This window comes from Amblyraja radiata, chromosome 37, assembly GCF_010909765.2.
Source record: "Amblyraja radiata isolate CabotCenter1 chromosome 37, sAmbRad1.1.pri, whole genome shotgun sequence".
NCBI classification, from domain to species: domain Eukaryota; kingdom Metazoa; phylum Chordata; class Chondrichthyes; order Rajiformes; family Rajidae; genus Amblyraja; species Amblyraja radiata.
In genome coordinates, this window is record NC_045992.1 from 6,240,340 (window position 1) to 6,264,509 (window position 24,170).

The 24,170-nt window shown below is 43.9% G+C and overlaps 1 protein-coding gene across 2 annotated transcripts in view; it reads right to left on the reverse strand.

Annotated features, from left to right (window-relative positions):
* Positions 1 to 3,140: 3,140 nt before the first annotated feature.
* mcu (mitochondrial calcium uniporter) overlaps positions 3,141 to 24,170 on the reverse strand; it is a 107,973-nt gene continuing 86,943 nt past the window's right edge. For both annotated transcript variants that reach the window (XM_033012420.1, XM_033012421.1), the window contains 6 exons: positions 19,088 to 19,258; positions 17,215 to 17,319; positions 12,358 to 12,518; positions 11,311 to 11,514; positions 8,924 to 9,040; positions 3,141 to 6,107 (listed from right to left, as the gene is read on the reverse strand). In XM_033012420.1, coding sequence (XP_032868311.1) covers positions 6,030 to 6,107; positions 8,924 to 9,040; positions 11,311 to 11,514; positions 12,358 to 12,518; positions 17,215 to 17,319; positions 19,088 to 19,258 — 836 coding nt within the window. In that variant the 3' untranslated portion in view covers positions 3,141 to 6,029. The remainder of the gene's footprint in view (positions 6,108 to 8,923; positions 9,041 to 11,310; positions 11,515 to 12,357; positions 12,519 to 17,214; positions 17,320 to 19,087; positions 19,259 to 24,170) is intronic.

Below are 24,170 nucleotides of genomic sequence, written 5' to 3' on the forward strand. Positions count from 1 at the left end.
TACGGTTCGGATTTCCAGCTTCATGAATTTCAGAATATACTTTTATCTAATCTCTTGCACCTCATTTCAATTAGCTTAGTTTAGAGATACAGCATTGAAAGAGACCCTTCAGCCCACCAAGTGCACGCAGATCATCGATCACCCCTTCACACTAGTTCTGTACTATCCACGTTCAAATCCACTCCCTACACACAAGGGGCAATTTACAGAGACCAACTTAACCAACAAACCCACACGTCTTTGGGACTAGAGCACCTGGAGGAAACTCCCATGGTCACAGGTAGAATGTGCACACATCGTGCAGACAGCACCCGAGGTCAGGATCGAACCCAAGTCTCTGACGCTGTGAAGCAGCAGCTCTACCATGTGCTGTCCCAGAAGACGATCTACTTACATTTGTTTCACTCTTTTACTTATGTATGACTGGACTCACGTCTAGTTTGAATTGAAGATAGACACAAAATGCTGGAATAACTCAGCGGGACAGGCAGCATCTCTGGAGAGAAGGAATGGGCGACGTTTCAGGTCGAGACTCTTCTTCAGACTGGTCTTCGAGCCTTGACCCAAGACATCACCCATTCCTTCTCTCCAGCGATGCAGCCTGTCCCGCTGAGTTACTCCAGCATTTTGTGTTTATCTTCAGTTCAAGCCAGCATCTGCAGTTCCTTCCTACACATATACCATAGTTTGAATTGTCAGGATAACATGCAAAATAACCTTTCTTGCAGCATGTGACAATAATAACCTAATATAATTGTACACACTTGAATCTCTTCCTCGTCTCTATTGTTCTAATATATTATGTTTGCAGTTTCTCACACAGGCTTGTATTTTATCATCTCTCTTGAATTTTTGCACCTTCCAATTAAGATCTGTATAATCTCAATTTTATACAATATTGCTCTTTTTATTGAACCCGATATAATTTAAGGTATTTCAGGACTTGATTAAATTGAGCTATGCATAATAAAGGACTTACAAATTTATTTCCCAAAAAATAATTATAAATTCTATTTTTACTGGGACTGAATTTCCTTTTTTGGCATGCTCATCGCTTACTAATAGAGATCTGAACAATATTGATTATTTATATCTGACCCTCTCAACAAATTTGGACACGATTCAGTCATCGAGCATGGAAACAGGCCTTTTGGCCCAACTTGCCCATGTCAACCAAGATGCCCCATCTACATTAGACCCACCCGCCTGCATTTGGCGTGTATCCTTCTAAACCTTTCCTGTCCATGTACTTGTCAAAATATATTTTAAATGCTGTTAATATAGCTGCCTCAACTACCTCCTCTGGTGGTATGTTCAATATATCCTCCACCCTTTGTGTGAAAAAGTTGCCCCCCAGTTTGCTAATACATCTTTTCCCTCCCACTTTAAACTCATATCCTCTGGTTCTTGAATCCCCTAGCCTGGGTAAAAAACTATGCATTTACCATATCTATTCTCCTGATGATCTTACACACTCTATAAGATCACCCCTCGTCCTCCTACACTCGAAGAAATAAAGTCCCAGTCTGCTCAATCTCTCCCGACGACTCATGCCCTCAAATCCTGACAACACCCTCTCTGCACCCTTTCCAGCTTGATGCCATAAAGATAAATGCACAATTAATTGGACTTACACACAGTTATTATGTGGAGGTTGAGCTATACCATTCTTTGCTTGGGGAGATGTGTTCTCACTTCCTTCCTGAATGGCAGGGCTTTGACTTAAAGCAGTTGTTCCACTGCCCTTGACTCCCACAGAGCAATGTTGCCTTTTGCAAAGCTGATTGATCACTATTTTTCTTGAAGTGGCATCTCCTGCAATCTCCTTGGTACAATTCTCTGCAGCTGCAAAATCGACCGTGATAGTTAAAGGAAGTGTTAAAGCCTAGACTGAAAACGCACAAAGAAAAATCCCAAGGCCATTCTGGAAACACTATGCAGGTCAGGCAGCAACTGGGCGAAGAAAAATAAAAGTTACTGTTTCAGATTGAAAACATTTCATTAATTAACTACATCCCAAGTGGCTGAGAGTTTCTGATTTTCTGTTTTTAATTCCCGTTTCAAGCATCTGCTATTTTTTGGGGAATTTTCATTCCCGAGGACATGCTTATCAAAGTGTGAGCCAGGAAGAATCCCGTTTAGGAAGAGTGCAGCAGAACTCTGGAAAAAGCGCTGAAGCCTTTGAAGTGACAGGAACTCTGCTTAATTCAAAGGCCGTTAAGAGAATGCCGATCTGAACATTCACAGAAACTTAGTAAACCGCAAACGCTCTCACCTTAATAAGCAATGAAAAAGGCAATGAATGATTTTATATCCATTACAGTTTGAATGATGGAATGACTGATACTTTATTGCCAGGTGTCAAAGTCACAGTGATATTCTTTGTCTTGCATACCCGACGTATGCAAAGAGTCACCACCTAAAGGGCGACAAAGTTTGCACACAATCACGCTGTACATTTGGATCAGATATAAGCTGAAGCACAGTTTACCTCCACAGGTGAAGTCAACAGATCCCACAGCACCAAGTTCTCCCAATGTTTTGCCCAATATTCATCTACCAATCTACCAAAATTATGATAATCAGATCTCCTGGCGATTATAAATATTGATTGTAGTCATCGCAGTTCCTACTCCAGTGACATTTTAATTATCCCATCAATAGTACTGTCCTGTGGATGTGAAAAATGTTAAATAACAAGTGAAAAATGTACTTCATTTTTATTTTGTTAATAAGCTAAAAGGTGCACAAACAATGCCACATGGGGAAAAGAGCCCAATGGAAGAATGTTGTTTGGCAGTACAATAAAACACAGATACCCACTATCCATTTGGAAATCCTGATTTGTAGAAAGGAACTGCAGATGCTGGTTTACACCAAAGATAGACACAAAATGCTGGAGTAACTCAGCGGGTCAGGCAGCATCTCTGGAGAAAAGGAACAGGTGACGTTTCGGGTCGAGACCCTTCTTCAGACTAGTCTGCCTGACCTGTTGAGTTACTCCAGCATTTTGTGTCTATCTTCGATGTCATTTCTAGCTTGTATTCAGCGCAATCCAAGCTCATGGGAAGAATTAAAACACAAAGGACTTGAAGCCTGACTAGCAATCTCTCAAAGAAAGTAACACTGCAAAATCGAGCGGTTTTCTTTTTGCAATTTATTCAGTAAACAGTGTCAATTAAGAAATGGTCTGTGGTTTGATACATTCCTAAGATTTTGCTTCATAATATTCAGCATTAGAAAGTTACACAAGAGCATCTCTGCAAGTGTTACATGATAGAAAACACAGGAGTATTCTAAAAGCTACAAACAAATTAAACCCCCCCCTGTAAGGAACTGGAAATTCAAGTATGGTGCTGAATGTAGTGGGAATTCAGCCAAATCCTCCTGTGCCACTTGTGTGAACATCCCTGATACCTTGCTGTGTCCAGTAAGGGCAGAGGTCCAATAATGTCATATCTTGCCACATATGGCAAAATGGTGCACAGATTTCCAAGTACACCCACATGTATGAAACACCATCTGTGCTATTATATTTCTCTTGCACACGTATATAAAATGCATACAGCCACATTAAATGAACGCCTGCGAGACCTTCAACTTGTCTACGGCACTCTTTTAAAAATAAAAAGACAGCCATGCCCCAATAGCCCTTTGGGCTTCTGCATTTATGCCCTCCAAAGGGTTTTTACTCCCATGCACTTTACGACAGTTTCCCAGGGCCTGGTTCATGCATTTGATACAATCAGTGCATCACATTCACTCAGGGTTCCTCAGGCTGGGTGGTGAAGCTAAGGCACTGGTCTCAATCACTGCCCTTCACCCCTGGAGACCTAGGTGCACATTCTATTCGCAGGGAGTGGGCATAATGGAAACTGGCTGTGTGTCCTGGCATTGCTCTTTTAGCTGGGTCAGTGTTGCAGTTTGCTAAGTCAACACTCAGTTATAGATTCGTTAGCTCAAAAGCATTGACCTGATATTCTTCACTCTACTTCTCTCTCCACTGGTGACTTGCAGAATATCTGCTTTCCAGATTTCCATCTACTAACAGCATTTGGCTTTTGTATTGCTGTTCTTCTGCTAACAAGGAGAAGATTGGTGTGCTGCTGCATAAAGCCACCAACGCACCATTTACATCTACAATGCTCCTGAAAAAAAACATTATTACCTTCAATATTCTTGCGCAGAATTCATGAGTACAGTACTTAAGTTCGCAAAAAGCATTTACCGCCTGTGTAATCTGCCTGAAAAATCATGCCACATATTTGATATGGATGAGATCAAACTACCTAGCATTATCTAAATAGGCCCATCCAGAATGATACCCACATGATCTTCAGTAGTGTTGTATACAACTTAGGCTTTCATGGTTCCCATTTTGGTAACAACCTTAAAAGTCACAGTGATCGACAAGATATTCCTGTCTGTACAAATATTATAAAGAGAACATGCAATTGCGACTCAGTTGTCGCAATACAGCTCAGAGGTATTTGAATCCCTGTCTAACAGGGAAATCATGCAACATACTTCCATGGTGCAACTCCTACAGTAACAGTAATGCATCATGCATTCTATATGGATCACTCTTCACTCACTATAGGCTGCCTAGTGAATCTAGCTCCCCGTTCAAAGAGCTAGTGTGTTAATATACAAACTCCCCAAGGGGTTGGCTCCTCTGCAAATTTTAACAAGTACAGTTAACAGTGACATCTTCTGTTCTTTGTGTGTGGAAAAATAAGACAGCAGACAACAAATACCTCTTCAAAGGGGCTCATTATCCGTTTAATTAAAAATAAATGCATTTGACCTAAGCAAACATTTTGAGTCGGGAGATGTATACAGAGGTATAACTGCAGCTTAAATTTTCTGCACCATTCCTCATTTAGCTGGCCACTGCTGGCCTGAACAATGTGTCACATTCGAAAGACTTGTTCCTGCGACCCACATCCGCTGGGCCAAATTAAAGAGTTGTACATTGGAGGTGTGAGAAGCAACTTGCTGTGAAACAGGTAGACAAAAGTGCTGGGGAAACTCAGCGGGTGCGGCAGCATCTATGGAGCGAAGGGAAATAGGCAACGTTTCGGGCCGAAACCCGAAACGTTGCCTATTTCCTTCGCTCCATAGATGCTGCCGCACCCGCTGAGTTTCTCCAGCGCTTTTGTCTACCTTCGATTTTCCAGCATCTGCAGTTCCTTCTTAAACAACTTGCTGTGAAGCAGGGATGTGTAAAGGGGGAAATTAACAAGTTTAATAAGATTCATTCCATTCAGAGTAAATCATTGCTTAAGGTTCAAGAACACATCATGACCTCTTGGAGGTATTCACTGCCTGTGTGCTAAAACAGCTACAAGCCCTGGATCTCACTGGGAAAGGACAGACACAACTTTCACAAGGAGAAATGCATTGATGCGGCATCTCCAGAATCACCCATGAAGAGCAGACAAACCCAGGTTAAAAAAAAACAAAACACACCTTTCTGTACCAATAGTCCATGAAACCAGAAGAACAAAACCATTTAACCCAGTGACCAAATGCAAGACCCAATTAGTTCCAAAACAGTTGTGGTAGTTATTTATTGTCAGAGTTACACAGCTCATTCGTACAACAATTCTCCCCTTAATCATAGTCATTGAGTGCAGCAATGTCAAATGAATTGATAGTTTGTAAAATCTGCACAAAATCAGAATAAAACAGTAAAATAAATGGTGTCAATAAATGTATTCTTTTAAAAAAAACAGAGGAAACGTGCATCCCAATCTGCCCTGGCGCCATCAGTTGGAGATGCATACTGTCCGTTCTGCATGATCAGATTCCCCAATGTACCCGATGCACATCTCAACATGATTTCAAACTCCTTCCCCACTGCCAGTAGGATCTCGAGGACCCGCAGAGGTTTGGTTGTTGATCAGGTGAAGAGCGCCGTGGTGTTAGCGTGTCCAGACATTCCTCGGGTTGGTGGGTGGGAGTGGCGGGGACAGGGTGGGGGTGGGGGTAGGGGGTGGGGGTGGGGGCGTCACCTCTGGCATTCCTCACTCTTGGTCACTGACGGGCTGGATGGGGAGATGGAGCTGGAGTGGATCTCGGAGACGCTTCAAGTCCAACTCGGCCTGAAATGCAGAATTCACCAGTGTCACCAGATGGTTAGTGTAGGAAGGAACTGCAGATGCTGGTTTAAACCGAAGATAGACACAAAATGCTGGGGTAACTCAGCGGGGCAGGCAGCATCTCTGGAGAGAAGGAATGGGTGGCGTTTCGGGTCGAGACTGCCCGTCTGAAGAAGGGTCTCAACCCAAAATGTCACCAGATGTTCCGTTTAGTTCAGAGATACAGCGCGGAAACAGGTCCTTCAGCCCACCGAGTTCACACCAAGCAGCGATCCCTGCACACTAGCACTATCCGACACAGACAAGGGACAATTTACATTTATACCAAGCCAATTCACCAACAAACCTGTACGTCTTTGGAGAGTGGGAGGAAAAACGAAGATATAAGAGAAAACCCACACAGGTCACGGAAGGAACGTACAAACTCCGTACAGACAGCACCAACAATCAGGATCTCACCCAGGTCTCTGGCGCTGTAAGGCAGCAACTCTACCGCTCCGTCACCGAGCTGCCCATATTTAAATTTCTATGGACACATCCATTCCTCAAAAAACAAAACCCTCCCCGCTGCTTGGATAAATCAAATCAATGCCATAAAAAGGGCGAAGTCACAAATATGTAATCCCGTTTCCAACCCTGGATGTACTGAAGTCCCAAAATAATTTCTCTCAATCTCTTCACGGTGATATTTCCTCTGTTCTGCACATATTCCGGATAAAATGAAACTCCTTCCAACTTAATAACGAGAAGATTAAAACCATGAATGCTGAACCCCATCACAAACTCCATGCCCAGAAACATCTTACTCGCCATCTCTCTCTGACCAAATCCATTCACAACCCAAATTTAAGCATCAGATCATGGTTCCATTTCACTATAAAACTCAATTACATTGTCCAAATCTACTACTCCCAGCCTATCCTCATCTACAACTTCTAGATTCTAGATATCCCAATATTTTGATCCAATATGTGGGCCCATCACCACTGTGCGTTCTGCCTTCGGACCAGCGACACCTCACTACTCCCCCTCCAGCTCCCTCTATCAGCATGGCCTTCCTCTGTATCCTCTTGCAGTCTTAAACTCTGAAAATTCAGTGTTCTTTCAAGTCAGGATGCAAGCTTTTGAAAATGTGGCCCAAACCCTCCTGGTGATACTTGGCTAATTATCACAGCAAAGAACCATCGAGTTTTATAAAGAATTGTTAACCATATTCAATTTTTTCTCCGGGCTGCCCCGTCGACCCGTCCTCGTGGCCTACCAGCGGGCGTGGAGCGCCGTTTCCCGGCGGGGACCACCCAGCACCTCGGCTTCGGTGGCGGCACAGCGCTGGAGCGCTTTCGTGGAGCGGAGCGGGCGATGCCTTGCCTGGGTCGCCGCGCTTGAGCTCCGGTGAGCTGTGACCGCCGAGATCAACACCTCCGGGCTGCGGGTCTGCGGAGTGGAGCGGGCGGCGCCGACTTTAACATCGGGAGCCTGGGAGCTCCAAACCGGCACGGCCTTGTCAGCTTCGGAAGCCGCGGTCCCCAGTTAGGAAGCGGCCGTTCCAGGTGGCCCAGCCGCTGAAAGGACTCTCCCGACGCCGGGGCAATCAGCACCCGGCCAGAACGGCCAGGAACATCGGGCCTCCGTAAATGCAATAGCGGGGGCCTCAATAGGCCTGACTTTGGGAGAACTGGGGATGGGGACTGGACATTGTGCCTTCCCCCACAGTGGTATCCATTGTGGGGGGATGATTTTTTGTGTGTAATGTGAATATGTTAGTTTGTGTCCAAGATGGCTGTCGGAAGGGGGAGTGGACGCTGGCGCGCTTTAGCTGCCGCTGCTCTCTCTTCACATTGTGTTTTTGATTTTTTGTCTTTGGAGCGAATTCTGTCTTTAATTTGTGTATTGGAGATGTCCTTATTATTTATTTTACTCCGACTATATGTTTTTTCTCTCTTGTTAATTTCTGTAAGGTGTCCTTGAGACTTTGAAAGGCGCCCGCAAATAAAATGTATTATTATTTATTATATGCACCCAACTTATTGAAGTTCTCCAAAGTAGCAGATGTTGTGGATGAAGGGGAGCCGGTGAATGTACTACGATTTTCAAAAGACATTCGATAAGGTCCTGCATCTAAGGTTTTTGCAGAACTGAAAAAAAAAAACCTCATGATAAGGGAGATAATATTGACATGGATAGCGTGGAAAGTAAAGCTGAGGGGAGATATGTTAGTGGAAGGGGATGAGAGGGGAAGGGGAAGAGTGGACGTAAAAGGGAAAAGTGGGACTTGGATGAGGAGTGGAAAGGAGCCAGGTGACTGGGGTTGTGGGAGGAACGTGTACACACCCAGGTGGGAACAGGGGGCGTATTACATCGAAATTGGGAAATTCAATGTTCATAGCATTGTGTTGTAAGCTCCCCAAGCTGAGAATGAGCCCCAATTGTTCAGGTTTGCACATGGCCTGACTCTGGCCAAGGACGTCAGTGAAGAAATGGGACGATCCTTTGCTTAAGAGTTTAAGAAAGAACTGCAGATGCTGGAAAAATCGAAAGTCGACAAAAATGCTGGAGAAACTCAGCAGGTGAGGCAGGATCTATGGAGCGAAGGAATAGGTGACGGGTTGAGACCCTTCTTTGTTTAAGATTGCTCTGCACTGCTGCCTCAAGTTCATCCTCCCAATTACAGTGAACGTACACATGGCCACGCACCAGCTAACACTGTGAGGTAGTCCATTTATCCCCTGTAGTGAGTCATCTGCTGCTGTGTGCATGTCATTGTGGCTTACACACACCATTGAACTGAAAACTGGTTTCTGCAGCAACCGCTACTTTACCTGAGCAATGTCGTCCTTGAGTCTGTTGTATTTTTCAATGTCAAATTTCGTCTTTTTGGCTCCTTTGTGGAAGAAATGCAAGTATTGTCTATCTCTGGCGTCAGGGTAAATGTACTCCTGTGGAGGGATAGTGATGAAGTGTCAGTCAAGGCACAGAGAGACAGACAGACTTTAAATCAACAGGTAGGATTGTAAACAGAAATTACAGGTTTAATTGGCTAATGAACGAAAAGGTGAAATGTGAAAACATTTTGTTTGAAGCACCGTGATCTGGGAGGCTAAACTAGCGGTGGAAGCCGATCCGATAATAATTTTCAGAACAGAGCTGAACAAGCAGCAGCAGGTAATAAAATGATGGGGGTGTTGTGAATAACATCACATAGCAGGCATTGACACAATGGGTCAAACTGCTGGCTTGAGTATTAGAAAGGCGCTATATAAATCCCATCCATTATTATTATTAATATTTAGCAAAGATCATACATTGTTCAACTGCTGTTTCACGATATGACAACAATGTGGCCTTGACAAAGATGAAAGGAGTCAGGGGTTATGGAGAGAAGGCGGGAGATTGGGATGAGGCAGGAGAGATAGATCAGCCACGATTGAATGGCGGAGTAGACTTGATGGGCGGAATGGCCCAATTCTGCTTCCCATCACTTATACTGGGGCATGCGAGTAAAATCCCAGCAACCAACATTCCTCCTCAACCCATCACAAACTCAAATGACTTGAACTCCAAGATATTACAGTATTCCCAAGGGAATACTATGGGGGTCAAGGAAAGAGCATTCACGTCGCGGCCCTGTTTCCACCAATCTTTCCACCACCATGCACAAGAAGCAACAAGACAAGACACCATTGTATGCAGATGCCGAGAAGTGTGGTCAACTGGCTGAACAACCTCTAATCTTGTATGTGGACTCGATAAGAAGAAGAAGGGAATACTGCAATTGGAGAAAGTGGAAAGATATTGTGTGGTAAAACTTTACAAGTACAAATCACAGATCTCTAAAGTAGCAGATGTTGTGGATATAGGGGTCGGTGAATGCTTAACCGATTCAACCATTACCCACATACCAAAAATTAATTTGCATTTGTTACATTTTCAGGACATCTCACCATTTTAAGATGACTGCACATGGTGACAATACTATAACCAGCTTGAGGCCAACATTTAGGCAAATTCCTCATATAATCTGTTACTTGCACCAGATGTGATTAATTTTGTGTGCCCAATTTATCTATAATTACATTTTATTCTTTGCATATTTTTTCTGAGGAAACTACCTGACTGTTATTGGAAGGGGATTCTGTACCTTTTGCTCTTGCCAATCGATAAATGGATTGGTGTCTGAGAAAACAGACTTTGTTGTATGATAAATCACTTAAAGGAAACGTTATCTGACCCATACGTCACTCAATGTTTGATTGGTGTTGTCAATAAATAGAGACACAAGAAACTGCAAATGCTGGAATCTTGAGCAAAATACAAAGTGCTGGAGGAACACATGGGTCAGGCAACATCTGTGGAGGGAATGGATAGACAATGTTTCGGGTTGTCTGAGCCACTGTGTTGCTCCAGGCCCTCTCGACCCACTCGGTCTCTCCAGGGATGCTGCCTGTCCCGCTGAGTTACTCCATCATTTTATCTTTCTCCATGTTACATTGATCTATGCTGCCACTTACACCCTAGTTACAATGATGGAAAGATCACATCAGCTACGGCCAACCTAAGTAGGAACTGACCTACAAAAGCAAGTCCGGGCAGGGAAAGATTGTTACCTCCACTGCCGCTCTTTCAGGAAAAGACATGACCGCCAACCCCCTGAGAAATTGTTCATTCAGATTTGCAGAAGCAAAAAAAAACAGATCAATTTTTCAAGACATGGACACCCTTTACCGAATTCTTACAAGGATAGTATGGTGCAACACAACTTTGGATTTAAATCCAACTATGGGTTAGGTGAGGTGGGTGGGGGGGGGGGACCAGGGGCAGGTATATCTCCACTTTTTTCTTTTTTTTTCCTTTTCCTCTCTCACTCTTTGGCCACACTACTTTGGTAGTCGGGGTCCTATCTTTTCACTTTTCACTTTTTCCTTCTTTTCTCTCATTTTCAGGTTAAAAGGTCAAAATTGAAGCTGTACAATAATTGTATAATTTTACAAGCCGAATGTTTTATTCTAGTACAATTGCTTCTAATAAAAATAATAATTAAAAAAAGAAATAAAAATTGCTGATGCAATGAGACATGGAGCAGATGGGTCAAACCACCTAGATGTAAGATTCCTCACTATTTTCCAGAAGACTGCTGGAATTATATTTTGCTGAAGGTTGAACCATACAAGGTGAACAATGAAAGATGCCTCACAGGGCTTGATCCTACCTGCCGTGTGATGACGAAATATGCGTACATCGCCATTGCGCTGCCGTAAGTGATAAAGTAGGTGACCGGTTCCATTATGTCCCAGGAATATTCCCACCAGGTGAGGCGTGCCAGGATCCCAAACTGGGTGGCCATGAAGGCCATCCCGCCCCACAGGACCCAGGTCGATCGCTTCTCCGCCTTCCTGTCCAACTCCAACTTGACCTGCAAGAGTAAAACGGGAAGCGTGTCGGGAGGAACTGCAGATGCTGGTAAAACCGAAGGTAGACACAAAAAAAGCTGGAGTGACTCAGCGGGACAGGCAGCATCTCTGGAGAGAAGGAATGGGTGACGTTTCGGGTTCGAGATCCTTCTTCGGACTGGAGTCTTTTTGTGGTCTCTCCAGCTTTTTGTGTCCATCTTCAGAGCAAAATGGGAGACCGGGAGTGAGAGCTATAGTGTGCAAGGGTGAATCTACCTTCCCGAGAGGACTTTAGTGAGCAATTACATCCACTGTAGAACAGGCAATAGGACTTACTTCATCTAATCAAATAATTATACAGACAAAAGGGAACTCAGCACAAGTTCAGGATTCATCCTGATCCCCCCACCCCCAGTCTAGTTTAGTTTAGAGATACAGCACGGAAACAAGCCCTTCAGCCCACTGAGTCCACACCAACCCGCTCATTAACGCTATCCGACACTAGGGACAGTTTTAACAATTATGACTTTGGAGTGTGGGAGGAAACCGGAGCTCCCGGAGAAAACCCATGCAGGTCACAGGGAGAGCGTACAAACTCCATACAGACAGTGCCCGTAGTTGGGATCGAACCCGGGACTCTGGCGCTGTAAGGCAGCAACTCTGCCACTGTGCAGCCAGACTTATTAATTAAAGCAAATAGGATTCCGCCAGGTTAGACTCACCTATGATCACTGCATTATTCTTGTTCTACATAGCTCTAACTCTGATGTTGACCCCCACTCTGACTCTCTAGGCAAAGCCTCATGTGTGAGCAGGGAGTTTAATAGTTGGTGGCCCACACACATGTGATGCAGGAGGTCACTCACTTTCTCAAGCGGCTCAATCTGAGCGTTGAGATTCTCCACACGCCTCTTCAGATCCTGTTCCTTTTTCAGCTGGTGCTCCTCAACGCGCAAGGTGGTGAAGAGATGCTGCACGAGGATTTTAACATCATTCATTGACGTTGCATTTTCATGACTCAGCTTCTCTGCAAAATGTAACAATAAACACATGCTTATTGGTCGCCTGTGTAGCTGTGTGGCAGGTGAATTGAAAGGCAATGGATGGGCATGTATAAGAGAATAAATTGTACAGCAATAAGTGAAGGAATGGGACTACACAGAATCAGCATAAATCGTAAGAAATAGGCAAATTGAACAGTGTCACAATGCCTACTTGCAGAGGAGAATCAGGAACATGTTCCTTTAGTCATAGAGTGATACAGCATGGAAACAGGCCCTTCGGCCCAACTTGCCCACACTGGCCAATGTCCCAGCTACACTAGTCCCACCTGCCCGCGTTTGGCCCATATCCGTCCACCAGTCTACCTGTTTCTTAAACGTTGGGATAGTCCCTGCCTCAACTACCTCCTCTGGCAGGTTGTTCCATATCCCCATCACCCTTTGTGCGAAAAAGTTACCCCGCAGATTCCTATTAAATCTATTCCCCTTCACCTTAAACCCATGTCCTCTGGACCCGAGACATCACCTATCCACGTTCTCCTGAGGTGCTGCCTGACCCGCTGAGTTACTCCATCATTTTGTCTATTTAAGTATGATTGTGCCCAATATACGATATGATACGATAGAACTTTATTTATCCCAGGAGGGAAATTAGTCTGCCTATAGTCATAAAACTTGAAATTAAAGTGAGGAGTGGAAAGGATTGAGGATGTGTAAAGATTGGGGGTGGGTGGGGTAGGGGGAGTCAGTCGACCCCATGACAGAAGGGGGGGGGATTTATACAGTTTGATAGCCACAGGGGAAAAGGATCTCCTGTGGCGTTCTGTACTGCATCTTGGTGGAACTAGTCTGTTGCTGCAGATACTCCTCAGGGTGACCAGTGTGTCATGGAGGAGAGTATAGTAGATCGTTACAGAACTGCATGCTGAAATAAAATCACTGTGCCTAGGTATATGTAACAATAATGTACCATTGACACAATAGATCAAGTTTATTGATGACAATAAACTAGACTTGCCTCGACACTCTACTATAGAGGCAGTGGAATCCGTTCTGATCCTTGCCCACAATATGCACCATCGGACACTAGGTGACAGCAGAGCAACAGCCGAGAGGTTTCTCCTGGCACAGAGCAGTCACAGCTGCTCCTCCGGTGAGTTTAAGCACGGGCCTGCTTTGCGCCAAGTCTCACCCACCCATGACAGCTCTCCAGAATGTAAAATTATGCTCAGTCACGCCTGACTGAGGAACAGCCTCCCTAAACACCTGCACTGGACGAACGCTGCCAATTCAGGTTGGATATATTCTTGATGGGAATCATTACACAACTCCACTCAAAATTCCCCACAGGCCGTCGAATTCTTTCAGTGTAATTGCCTTTCTACCTCTGGCTAAACAGTAAATAATAATCTTCATGAATCCCACATCAAAGTCCCAGGTTCATCAGGACCTTGGATGCTGTTTACATGGAGTTTACACGTTTGCCATTTCCTCTGGATGCTCCGTTTCCTCCCACATTTCCAAAGACACGTCGGTAAATCGGCTACTCCTAGTTTGTATGTGGCCGGTAGAATTTAGAGAGTTGATGGCAATGTAGGAGAATAAAAAACGGGATTAATGTAGGATTAGTGTAATTGGGTGGTTAATAAAGGTGTGGACTCAGTGGGCCAGAGGCTGTTTGCTTGCTGCATCTCTGTGAAACATTGAAATTAATAATTTACAGAACCAAATAAACTGTGGGGGAACCTAATTGCAGGGAAAGGGAACAGCAGATGCTGGTTTACAAAAGAAGACACAAAGTGCTGGAGTAGTTCAGTGAGTCAGGCCACAGCTCAGGAATATGTGTTTAGTTTAGAGATACAGCACGGAAACAGATCCTTCAGCCCACCTGGTCCACACTGACGAGCGATACCCGCACATTAACACCATCCTACATCCACTAGGGATATTTTTTACATTTACCAAGCCAATTAACCTACAAACCTGTACGTTTTTGGAGTGTGGGAGGAAACCAAAGATCTCGGAGAAAACCCACGCAGGTCGCAGGGAGAACGTGCAAACTCCGTGCAGACAGCACCCGTAGTTGGGATCTAACCCGGGTCTCTGGCGCTGCATTTCCTGTAAGGCAGCAACTCTACTGTGGCACCACCGTGACCGCATGTGGAACGGTGACGTTTCGGGTCGGGGTCCTTGGTCAGCCTGAGGACCCAATATATCCATCCCAGGAAAGCCTTCATCAACAACCCTTCACACTTATGCTTTGATTTTCTTCCAGGTGTTCCTTCCAGCGACCAAGCTTTCCAGCATAATGCACAAGCTCCTCAAGGTTGTGTTGGATCTGACTGTGACAGTTGAGGTGGCCACAGAAAGATAGATCAGAATGCGAGTTAGAATGGGAAGAGGAATTAAAACGACAGGCAAAGGCAATAAATGCTCGTCTGTCATTTGGCACGCTGTAACATTCTGGACTGGATATTGAATTTTAAATCTTCAGGTAACTTGATTTCTAGATCTGTATCCATCATCTCTATCTGTGATAGACACAAAATGCTGGAGTAACTCAGCGGGACAGGCAGCATCTCTGCAGAAAAGAAATAGGTGGCGTTTCTGGTCGAGACCTTCTTCATACTCCATTTTCTCCCTGCCTGCCTGACCGCGGAGTTACTCCAGCATTTTGTGTCTCTCTTCGGTGCAAACCAGCATCTGATGTTGCTTCTTGCATTTCTATCTGTAATGTTAGCTCAGCTTGTTTTTAAACTCTCAGGGAGTGGAGAACTTGCCGAGCCAAATCCACCCGACTTGTTCTCCTGCCTTCAGTGTTGAAACTCCCACATCCATGTTCTTTTATCCGTGTCCACACCCCCGAGCTGCTCCCATTTACCAGACAACATGTCTACACCAGGCACATCCCCCTTCCCCACCCTTTCCTGCTGCTTACCAAGCCTCTTGTTTATTTTTCAGCTCATGAAATGGTGTCCAATCTGAAGTGTTAACCGTTTCCATTCCCACAGATGCACCTAACCTGCTGACTAATTCCAGTATTTGCTATTTTTGATTTAAGGTTTCCAGCTTCCACAGATGTTGGTTTGTTTTTCACTTTTCTACTAGAAAGGGCAATTGCCTTAAGCTCTGTAGTTAAAGCTTTCCGACAACTGTCCAATATTACCTGCGCCAGTTCAGTCACATTGGCAGAACTCACCCAAAAAAAACCAAACTGGTTTACAACAAAAAGGGCTCGTAGTCCTGGAGAAATCCAGGGGGTCAGGCAGCATCTCTGGAGAACTTGGATAGGTTTAGTTTAGTTTAGAGATACAGCGCGGTAACAGGCCCTTTGACCCACCGAGTCCACACCGACCAACGATCCCCGCACACTAACACTATCCTACACACACTAGGGACAATTTTTACATATGCCAAGCCAATTAACCTACATCCCCGTACGTCTTTGGAGTGTGGGAGGAAACCATAGATCTCGGAGAAAACCCACGCGTTCACGGGGAGAACGTACATACTTCGTCCAGACAGCACCCGGAGTTTGTAAGTTCTTCCCGTGACCGCGTGGGTGTTCTCCGGTGTAGGAACTGCAGATCCGGAGATGGTGTTCTCCAGAGATGGTGCCTGACCTGCTGAGTTACTCCAGCACTTTGTAATTTTTGTCCCCCCCCCCCCCCAAGGGATGTCTGCATAATAGCCCAGAGTGTAGGGTGACACCAATGCATTACTGGGCAAGTGCTGTGATGTTGGTCATGATGCTACTTTCCCTGTGATAATTAATCAGGGCTCTGCGCAGCAGTTCTATCATGCAGAGTAGAAGCACTGAAGTGGAAGATCTAGGCCACTCTTAAACTCCTCAACGACGTCAAGGTTATGACTGGGGTTAATCTGGGTGTGAAGGGCCAACAATCTATCGATGTCACAAAAATAATCCAATGGGGAATTCAGAAAACTTGATGAGAGCATTACACCATCTCCCACAGAGATGAGGTGTGGACCTATGTTGTTGTCAATTAAACTAAGACAAAAATTTGTAGATTCTGAAAGCCTGAAATTATAACAGAAAATGCTCGGCTAGTTGGGCAGCATCTGTGGAAGTAGAAACAGGTTGAAGGCCCTACATCCAACAAAGGATCTTCCACCTGATGTGTTAACTGTTTTTCTTTGCAGAGATGTTGCCTGACCTGCTGAGTCCCATTTGGAGAGATGCTAGTTATAGCAATCCAGTTATAGTTATGATGAAGAAAATCCTACTTATAGTTACATTGGGCAACTAGTGCCAACACCTCCTGCTATAGCAATCACACACTCTCATCTCAGCCTGGATTTTGTCACTGGATGCAACACTGATTAGAAGGTTGAACTTGGCATTGGCTTTCTTGACCTGTGTCCCCTCAGTTTCTATCACTTTGTGTGGTATCCCCTCCAAACCAACCCTCTTCTCCATTCCCTCATGCCACCAAGAATACTACATAAAGCTATCTTTTTAACCAGGGTTTGGATTAAACCCACCCCCAATATCTGCCTATGTAGCTCATTTCAAAATGTTGCTTGTTACTACTCCTACAAGGTAACCCAATATATTTTCTGTTTAACAGTATCAAATTCCAACTTAAACTGAGACGTCAGCACAAGGTTCTCCAGGAATGAATGCCGATGGCTGCGGAGTTAAATGTGGATTATCGCCAGCAATGAGTTGAATTAAGTCAACCTGGACAGATCTCGTACCTCTCTTTGGTGGCTGCACATGGTGTGTCACATCATTTATCACTAACTTGAAGTCATCAAGAAGTAGAATATCGATTCCTGTTGATGCAGCTATTCGATTTCCATCTGCGGGAGGGAACAGAAATGGAGCGTTGAGAGCACACGGCATGCCAGGGTGGCACGATAATCAGTAGACAGACCTTCCACCCTCGCCATCCCAAACCAAGCATGGGAGACTAAGGCCATGGCAGCAAAGTGGTTGCAGTATGCACCGAGCATTCATAAGTTATAGCGGCAGAATTAGGCCATTCGGCCCATCATGTCTATTCTGCCGATAGACACAAAAAGCTGGAGTAACTCAGCGGGACAGGCAGCATCTCTGGAGAGAAGGAATGGGTGATGTTTTGGGACGAGACCCTTCTTCAGACCTAGTCATTTCACATCAAGTCTACTCCGCCGTTCAATCACGGCTGATCTATCTTTCCCTCTCAACCCCCCTTCTCCTGCCTTCCCCAACCGAAACGTCGCCTATTCCTTCTCTCCATAGATGCTGCCTCACCCGCTGAGTTTCTCCAGCATTTTTGTCCACATACCAACAGTAGAAAAGGGTTAGACACAATATGCTGGAGTAACTCAACGGGACAGGCAGAATCTCTGCCGAGAAGGATTGGATGACGTTTCAGGTTGAGACCCTTCCTCAGACGGGTCTCTGAAGTCTGAAGAAGGGTCTCCACCAGATACGTCACCAATTCCTTCTCTTTTTGCTTGTGAGGCTGGGACCTGAAGGAGAGTGCAAAGAACCAGGAGCTCAGTCATTTTAACCACATTAACTACAGACCACACCACACGAATTACTGCGCTTTCCATCCATCATTGTCATGGATTTGGTGAAGTATTCTAATCAATATTCCAGCACCACGTAAGAATCAGTGTTCATAACTCATAGCAGCTTGAACAGCAAGCTTAGACTCTGACAGAGAAATCTCCCCTTGTCCTCAGAACAGAACGTAAACCTTGCCTTAAGCTTCTAATATTATTATTCTAATAATTGATGAATTTTAAAATACATTTTTACCAAGATGATCAGCCAAATTTCTTTCATTCCCAAATTTGAATCTTTTTCCGCCTCCAATGCTCCACCTTCTGTCTATTCCCTATTTCTAGTATTGAAACATTTTGCTAAAATGAGAGACTTGCTGGCTTTAGAGACTGGCAAAGTTGCCTGTCTGCGGAAAAATAATTAACAAGGGAAAAGAGACTCCCATGCTTCCATTCCAAACTTCACTTTCATACTTTAATAATTTTTTGTGGCAAGATTAAGTGAGGGGACTGTCATTTATAATTAATAATAATCAGTCTGAAGAAAGGGTCTCGACCCGAAACGTCACTCCTTCCTTCGCTCCATAGATGCTGCCTCACCCGCTGAGTTTCTCCAACATTGTCCACCTTCAATTGTTCCAGCATCTGCAGTTCCTTCATAAGCCTTTAATTGAGTATGTTCTTTAAGTCAGTAACTATTGAAGAGGGTGGCATGGTGGCGCAGCGGTAGAGTTTTATGCCTTACAGCGCCGGAGAACCGGGTTCGATCCCGACTATGGGTGCTATCTGTACGGAATTTATACGTTCTCCCCATGACCGCGTGGGTTTTTCTCCAAGATCTTCGGTTTCCTCCCACACTCCAAAGACGTATAGGATTGTAGGTTAATTGGCTTAGTATAAGTGTAAATTGGCCCTAGTGTGTGTAGGATAGAGTAAATGTGTGGGAATCGCTGGTCAGCACGGACTCGGTGGGCCGAAGGGCCTGTTTCCATGCAGTACCTATAAACTAAACTAAATAAGCTAAACCATTCCAGTTGACTGTGTGCAGGTTCGGCTCCCAAGGCTGGTGATGTACCTGGAGTGTAGATGGCCACTCGGTCAATGCCCTTGTCCTCCGCCTGTAGCTGTTTCAGGAAAATCCCAACAGAGTCTGAGATGGGCCTCAGGGTGAACTGACAACGTTCTCGCCGCGATGGTAGATTGAGAGAGAGAACGGGTAACCCGTTCTGGTAGGCGACAGTTACATCTGTGGAGAGAGGGGAAAGGAAAATGATAAGAATGGGCTGCAATGAAGAACTTCAATGGAAGGACTAGAAAACAGATTTAACCCTTAAGCCCGGACTGCTTGCAATAAGATCTGAACTTTTACCTCAACATTATTTTCTCATCTGCTCCCCAAATTCATTGGTTCCTCTGTCAGGCATAAATGTATCAATAAATTGTCTGGGCAATCAATAAATGATCCTCATCAGCCCTTCCTGGGTAGAGAATTCCAAATATTCACCAAGGAAACTATTTCTACTTAGTTCAAGTCATCAGCAAATCACACATTTGGGCTTCTCAGCCACACTGTCGAAATAGTCCCTGAATATTAGCATCCCAGCATCGATTCCTGCACTATCCCGACTAAGCACAGCCTGTCAACCAGAGATGGATATCAGGAGTAACTTGTTGGTTGGGCTTTACTTCTAGATTTACTTCGCTAAACGACACTGACCACAAGGGCATATATAACAATCCAATACTTTAACGATACCCAGTCTTCATACAGTAGCGTTGTTACAAAACCTACCATCGGTGGCGCTCCAGATCTGCCTGATGCCTGTGCGTGAGATTCAAGAGGTTCTGAGGGAGGGGGGGGCGGGATTAAAATGATGGTTTGTTTTGGTTGTCGGAGAGGGATTTCCTCGGGCTGCTAGCTGATGAAGAAAAATCGTTCACGCTTCCGTTCGCGCTTTTTAAAAAATTTGCTGGACGATTGCATCGCTGGATTGAAGATAATCGCGACTTCTAACGCCTTCAACATCACGGATTGCAATTGCAGGACAAAACAAAAGGTGTGTCGTTTATTTAACATATTATCTTGCTTTTTGGTGTGGCTTCATTTTAATCTAATGATGCGAAAAAATGTTATTTAGGCCCCCATACGAATCGGCCGATATCGGGGCTTAAATCATGGCAGCGGCCACATTACAATCGATCACAATCCAGAAACATCCATTCTCAAGATAATCAAATTCATTATTTTTTTGCACAATCATGTCATAAGAACATCTAAATAATCTATATTTTTTGTTATAGTCTATCCATGATCAATATTTTCATACTAAATATCCACAGTACAGTTTTAGTCAGATGTATTGTGCGAAAAATAATGATTTTGATTATCTTGAGAGTGGATGTTTCTGGATTAATTTATGGGAATTAAACATTAAATTCCTTCCATTTAGCATAAATTCATGACAAAGTGAGATTTAAAAATCACGTTATACTGTGAATTCTTGTGCGAATGGGATCAGTTTGTTATTTGGATACTTAGGCTATTTAAAATGTTTAGCCTTTTGTTAAGAAATGAATAGATATTTAGATCTAGTAATTGAATTTAGATGGATTGATTAGTTAATTTAATTGACTTGATGAAACTGATGAATATGAATTTTTTGTTGTATTTACTATTTGTTTTAGCGTTTAACTTTATCATTTCTACCTTTTTTTCTAAAACTGCAAATAATAACTTGTTTCTGTTAATACTGTTCAGTGTTTTTTTTTCTCTTTACATTTTAAACAGATGTCTCTGAAGAAGAAATGCAAAATTGTCAATCCAAATGCCCAGCAAAAGAGACTGATTTAGACAGCATTCGCAGAGATTATCCGAATTTGGACTACTCCAAATGTGATGATCTACAGGACATTCTTAATGGGAAAGTAGTGGGCAGAAAGGCATGTCATGCGTGGTTTGAAGAGCAAAAACCTGTAGTTTACAATGCCAAAATTAAAAATTTGAGGAAAAACAAGGTGTACAGAGTTGCTTATTGGTTACAATCTGAGGAGTATGATGATGCTACTGATTATGATATGCCAATGTACCAGCTAGCAACTGATCTTCTCCATAAAGATCTGGTCTTTTGCTAGAAATTGTAATTTATTTACCCATCTGTTACGGACTTACAGCATATAATACAATAATATTAAAGTTCTGATCTTGAGAATATCACATTTTTGAATTTTCAAGGCAGTCTGGGTGTTTATTACTATTTCCGTCACAACGGTCAATTTTGTAATTAGCTACAATTAGGTAACTAACTAATTATATGCTTTAATTTCAGGTCATCCAAGTAAGATGTATCATATTTATTTCAGAATGCTTCAATTTATAATAACTGAAAATTTCATTCAGTTCTCTTATTTTTTAAGAAAGTTATGGGCTTTTATGTCAATTGACTGTCCTCGATCACAGCTTTTGTGTTAAGTCAATGGAAAAGCAAAAGGGAACAAGATACTAATTTCCGAGTAAGAGAATGGCCATAACTTTTTTAATACTGAAGATATGAAAGTGAATTAGGTATCAAATTAAAGTCCTTTTTATGCTTTATCTGATGGGATAAATTACAGGCTTGATTTTTTAAATCTCAAAATGTTGTAACATTCCTCCATAGTCTGTTTTCTCCTCAGGTTCACTTGAATTTCCTGAGAGATACGGTGGGATCTGAACATAATTTTCCAAATCACCCGTCTAGTTTCCTCCCACATCCCAAACACCCGAGGGTTTTGCAACCTAATTGTCCCTAACGTGTAGGAAATGGATGAGAAAGTGATGTAGAACTAGTGTGAACGGGTGATCAATGGTCAGCGTGGTCTCGGTGGACGCAAGGGCCTGTTCCATGCAGGATCGCTGAACTAAAATGGAGCGCGTATCTGGATGCTAGTCCACCAACATAACCAGGAGGTTGCTGCTTTTAAAATCGCTCCACATTCGTACATCTGCCACGACCACTCTTCTTTAAGGTGGTCACTCCTTGAACAAATTTTTGATTATCTGCCCCAATACCACATTGGAATTACCCGATACAAACTATTTTTTTGCTTTATTGAAAACAGCTTACAAATTGGAGTTACTGCTGTTGCTCAGGACTGTATGCGCCTCACAGTGTAAGCATCTTACAATAAATTGCAAATTAAAACAATACCAGTGGTAACTCATCCTCTGATCTCTCAGCAAGTGGCTGAAACACAGCCAGTTGGAGCAACAGACTCTGTATAGAGGCAGATGGCAGCTCTGTAGCCCAGCCTTGTCAAGCCTGTCAAAGATGCTCGTTCGCTCAAAGCCGTTTCCAGAACACAGAGTGCATGACAATCTCCACATCGGCATGGATACGCAGGTGGTGCCTGAAGTCCCATCGGGTACAGGTCTTCGGGAGCAGAGTATCCGTCCACTTGACAGGTAACTGGCCACATTCCCAAACTCTGCTTCTCCACGCGTCTCCCATTTGAACAGTATCAAGTACCTCGGATAAAGCAAACACACAGCGGCACCCTGGCCCTGCGTCAAGCAGCAGATACAAGCCAATGCTGTCCCTCTGCTCATGGTGAAACATAATACTGTTAGCAGATTTACACCCATGAGGGAGAGGGGAAAAAAGAGAGAGACACACCACACACACCACACACCACACACACACACGTGGGGGAGGTTACAAGTTAGTGATGACAGTGGGGCAAGAGGTGGAACAGTGGACAGAGAGGAAAGAAACAATAAAAGTAAGAGACGTAACAGACAATAAAAAAGTAAATGAATGAAAGAAGCTCCAAGTGTGCAGTTGGATCACTGCCAACATCAAAAACATGACAAGCCCACTGTGTCGCAGCCTTCAAAGTCAAGTGGATAAAAATGCCTCAAACTGTACAAGTTTCAGCATCACTGACAACCCACCATTCAAATTATGTTACATCTGGGATGCCATGAAGCATGCTATTAATTTGGATTATTCTGCTAATGTGGTGCGACATGGCTAATGCACAAGTGCTGACTGCTGGCAGAGTAGTTCTTGTACTGGTTCATGAGGCTCCAGCTGATCAGTGCTTCCCACATTGTCACCAGGTGGTCCTCGTTCAGATGTTAAACCTGCAGTCCAACCTGCTGCCTCACAGCTCAGAAACATACAGAATAGTGAAAGGCTTGGATAGAGTGGATGTGGAGCGGATGCTTCCACTAGTGGGAGAGTCTAGGACTAGTCATAGCCGTAGAATTAAAGGATGTTCTTTTACGAAGGAGACGAGGAGAAATCTTTTTAGTCAGAGGGCAGTGAATCTGTGGAATTCTTTGTCACAGAGGGCTGTGGAGGCCAAGTCAGTGGATATTTTTAAGGCAGGGATAGATAGATTTTTGATTAGTACGGGTGTCAGAGGTTATGGGGAGAAGGCAAGAGAATGGGGTTCGGAGGAGAGATCGATCAGCCATGATTGAATGGTGGAGTAGACTTGATGGACCGAATGGCCTCATTCTGCTCTTGTCACGTGAACTTATGAAGAATGCAAAATAACGTTTTTCACTGTATCTTGGTGCACGTAACAATAATAAACCAATATTGATAAGATTGAACAATTGTCCGTGTATCAATTAAGGATGAGACTTCCACATCTCTACCACCTTCTCACAAAAGTCCCCAACTTCACTCTTGACAGCCCTGGCTCCAACCTTTGGCTATGCCATCTGGTCTGAGACATCCTAATCCATACAAATAGTTGCTCTCCCATCCACCACATATCCCTTGATAGCATGAAAGCAATCAGATTATCAATAGCCTTCTAAATTCCACATAATACTATCCAAACTTATTAAATTACTCAACCCTTGGAGTCCAGTATCATTGCGGCAAATCTATACCCTCTTCCTTCCAAGGACAATATTTTCCTTGCCATGGTGCGATCACCAGAACTTCTCAACATAAGGCGGAACAGGGTTCCCCAGGCATAGGCGGGACGGGGATTTGTAATGCTGTACCACCAGTTGGTCTTCTTTGATATTTCAGCACTCTGGATACGAAGGGAGGCACTTGGAATAAATCCTGCATCATTCGGTGAGATATTAACAGCCTACACGCTAATCCCAAGTCCCTTTGAGCCGCTGGCCCCTATAGTGATAGGTCACTGAAACGAGC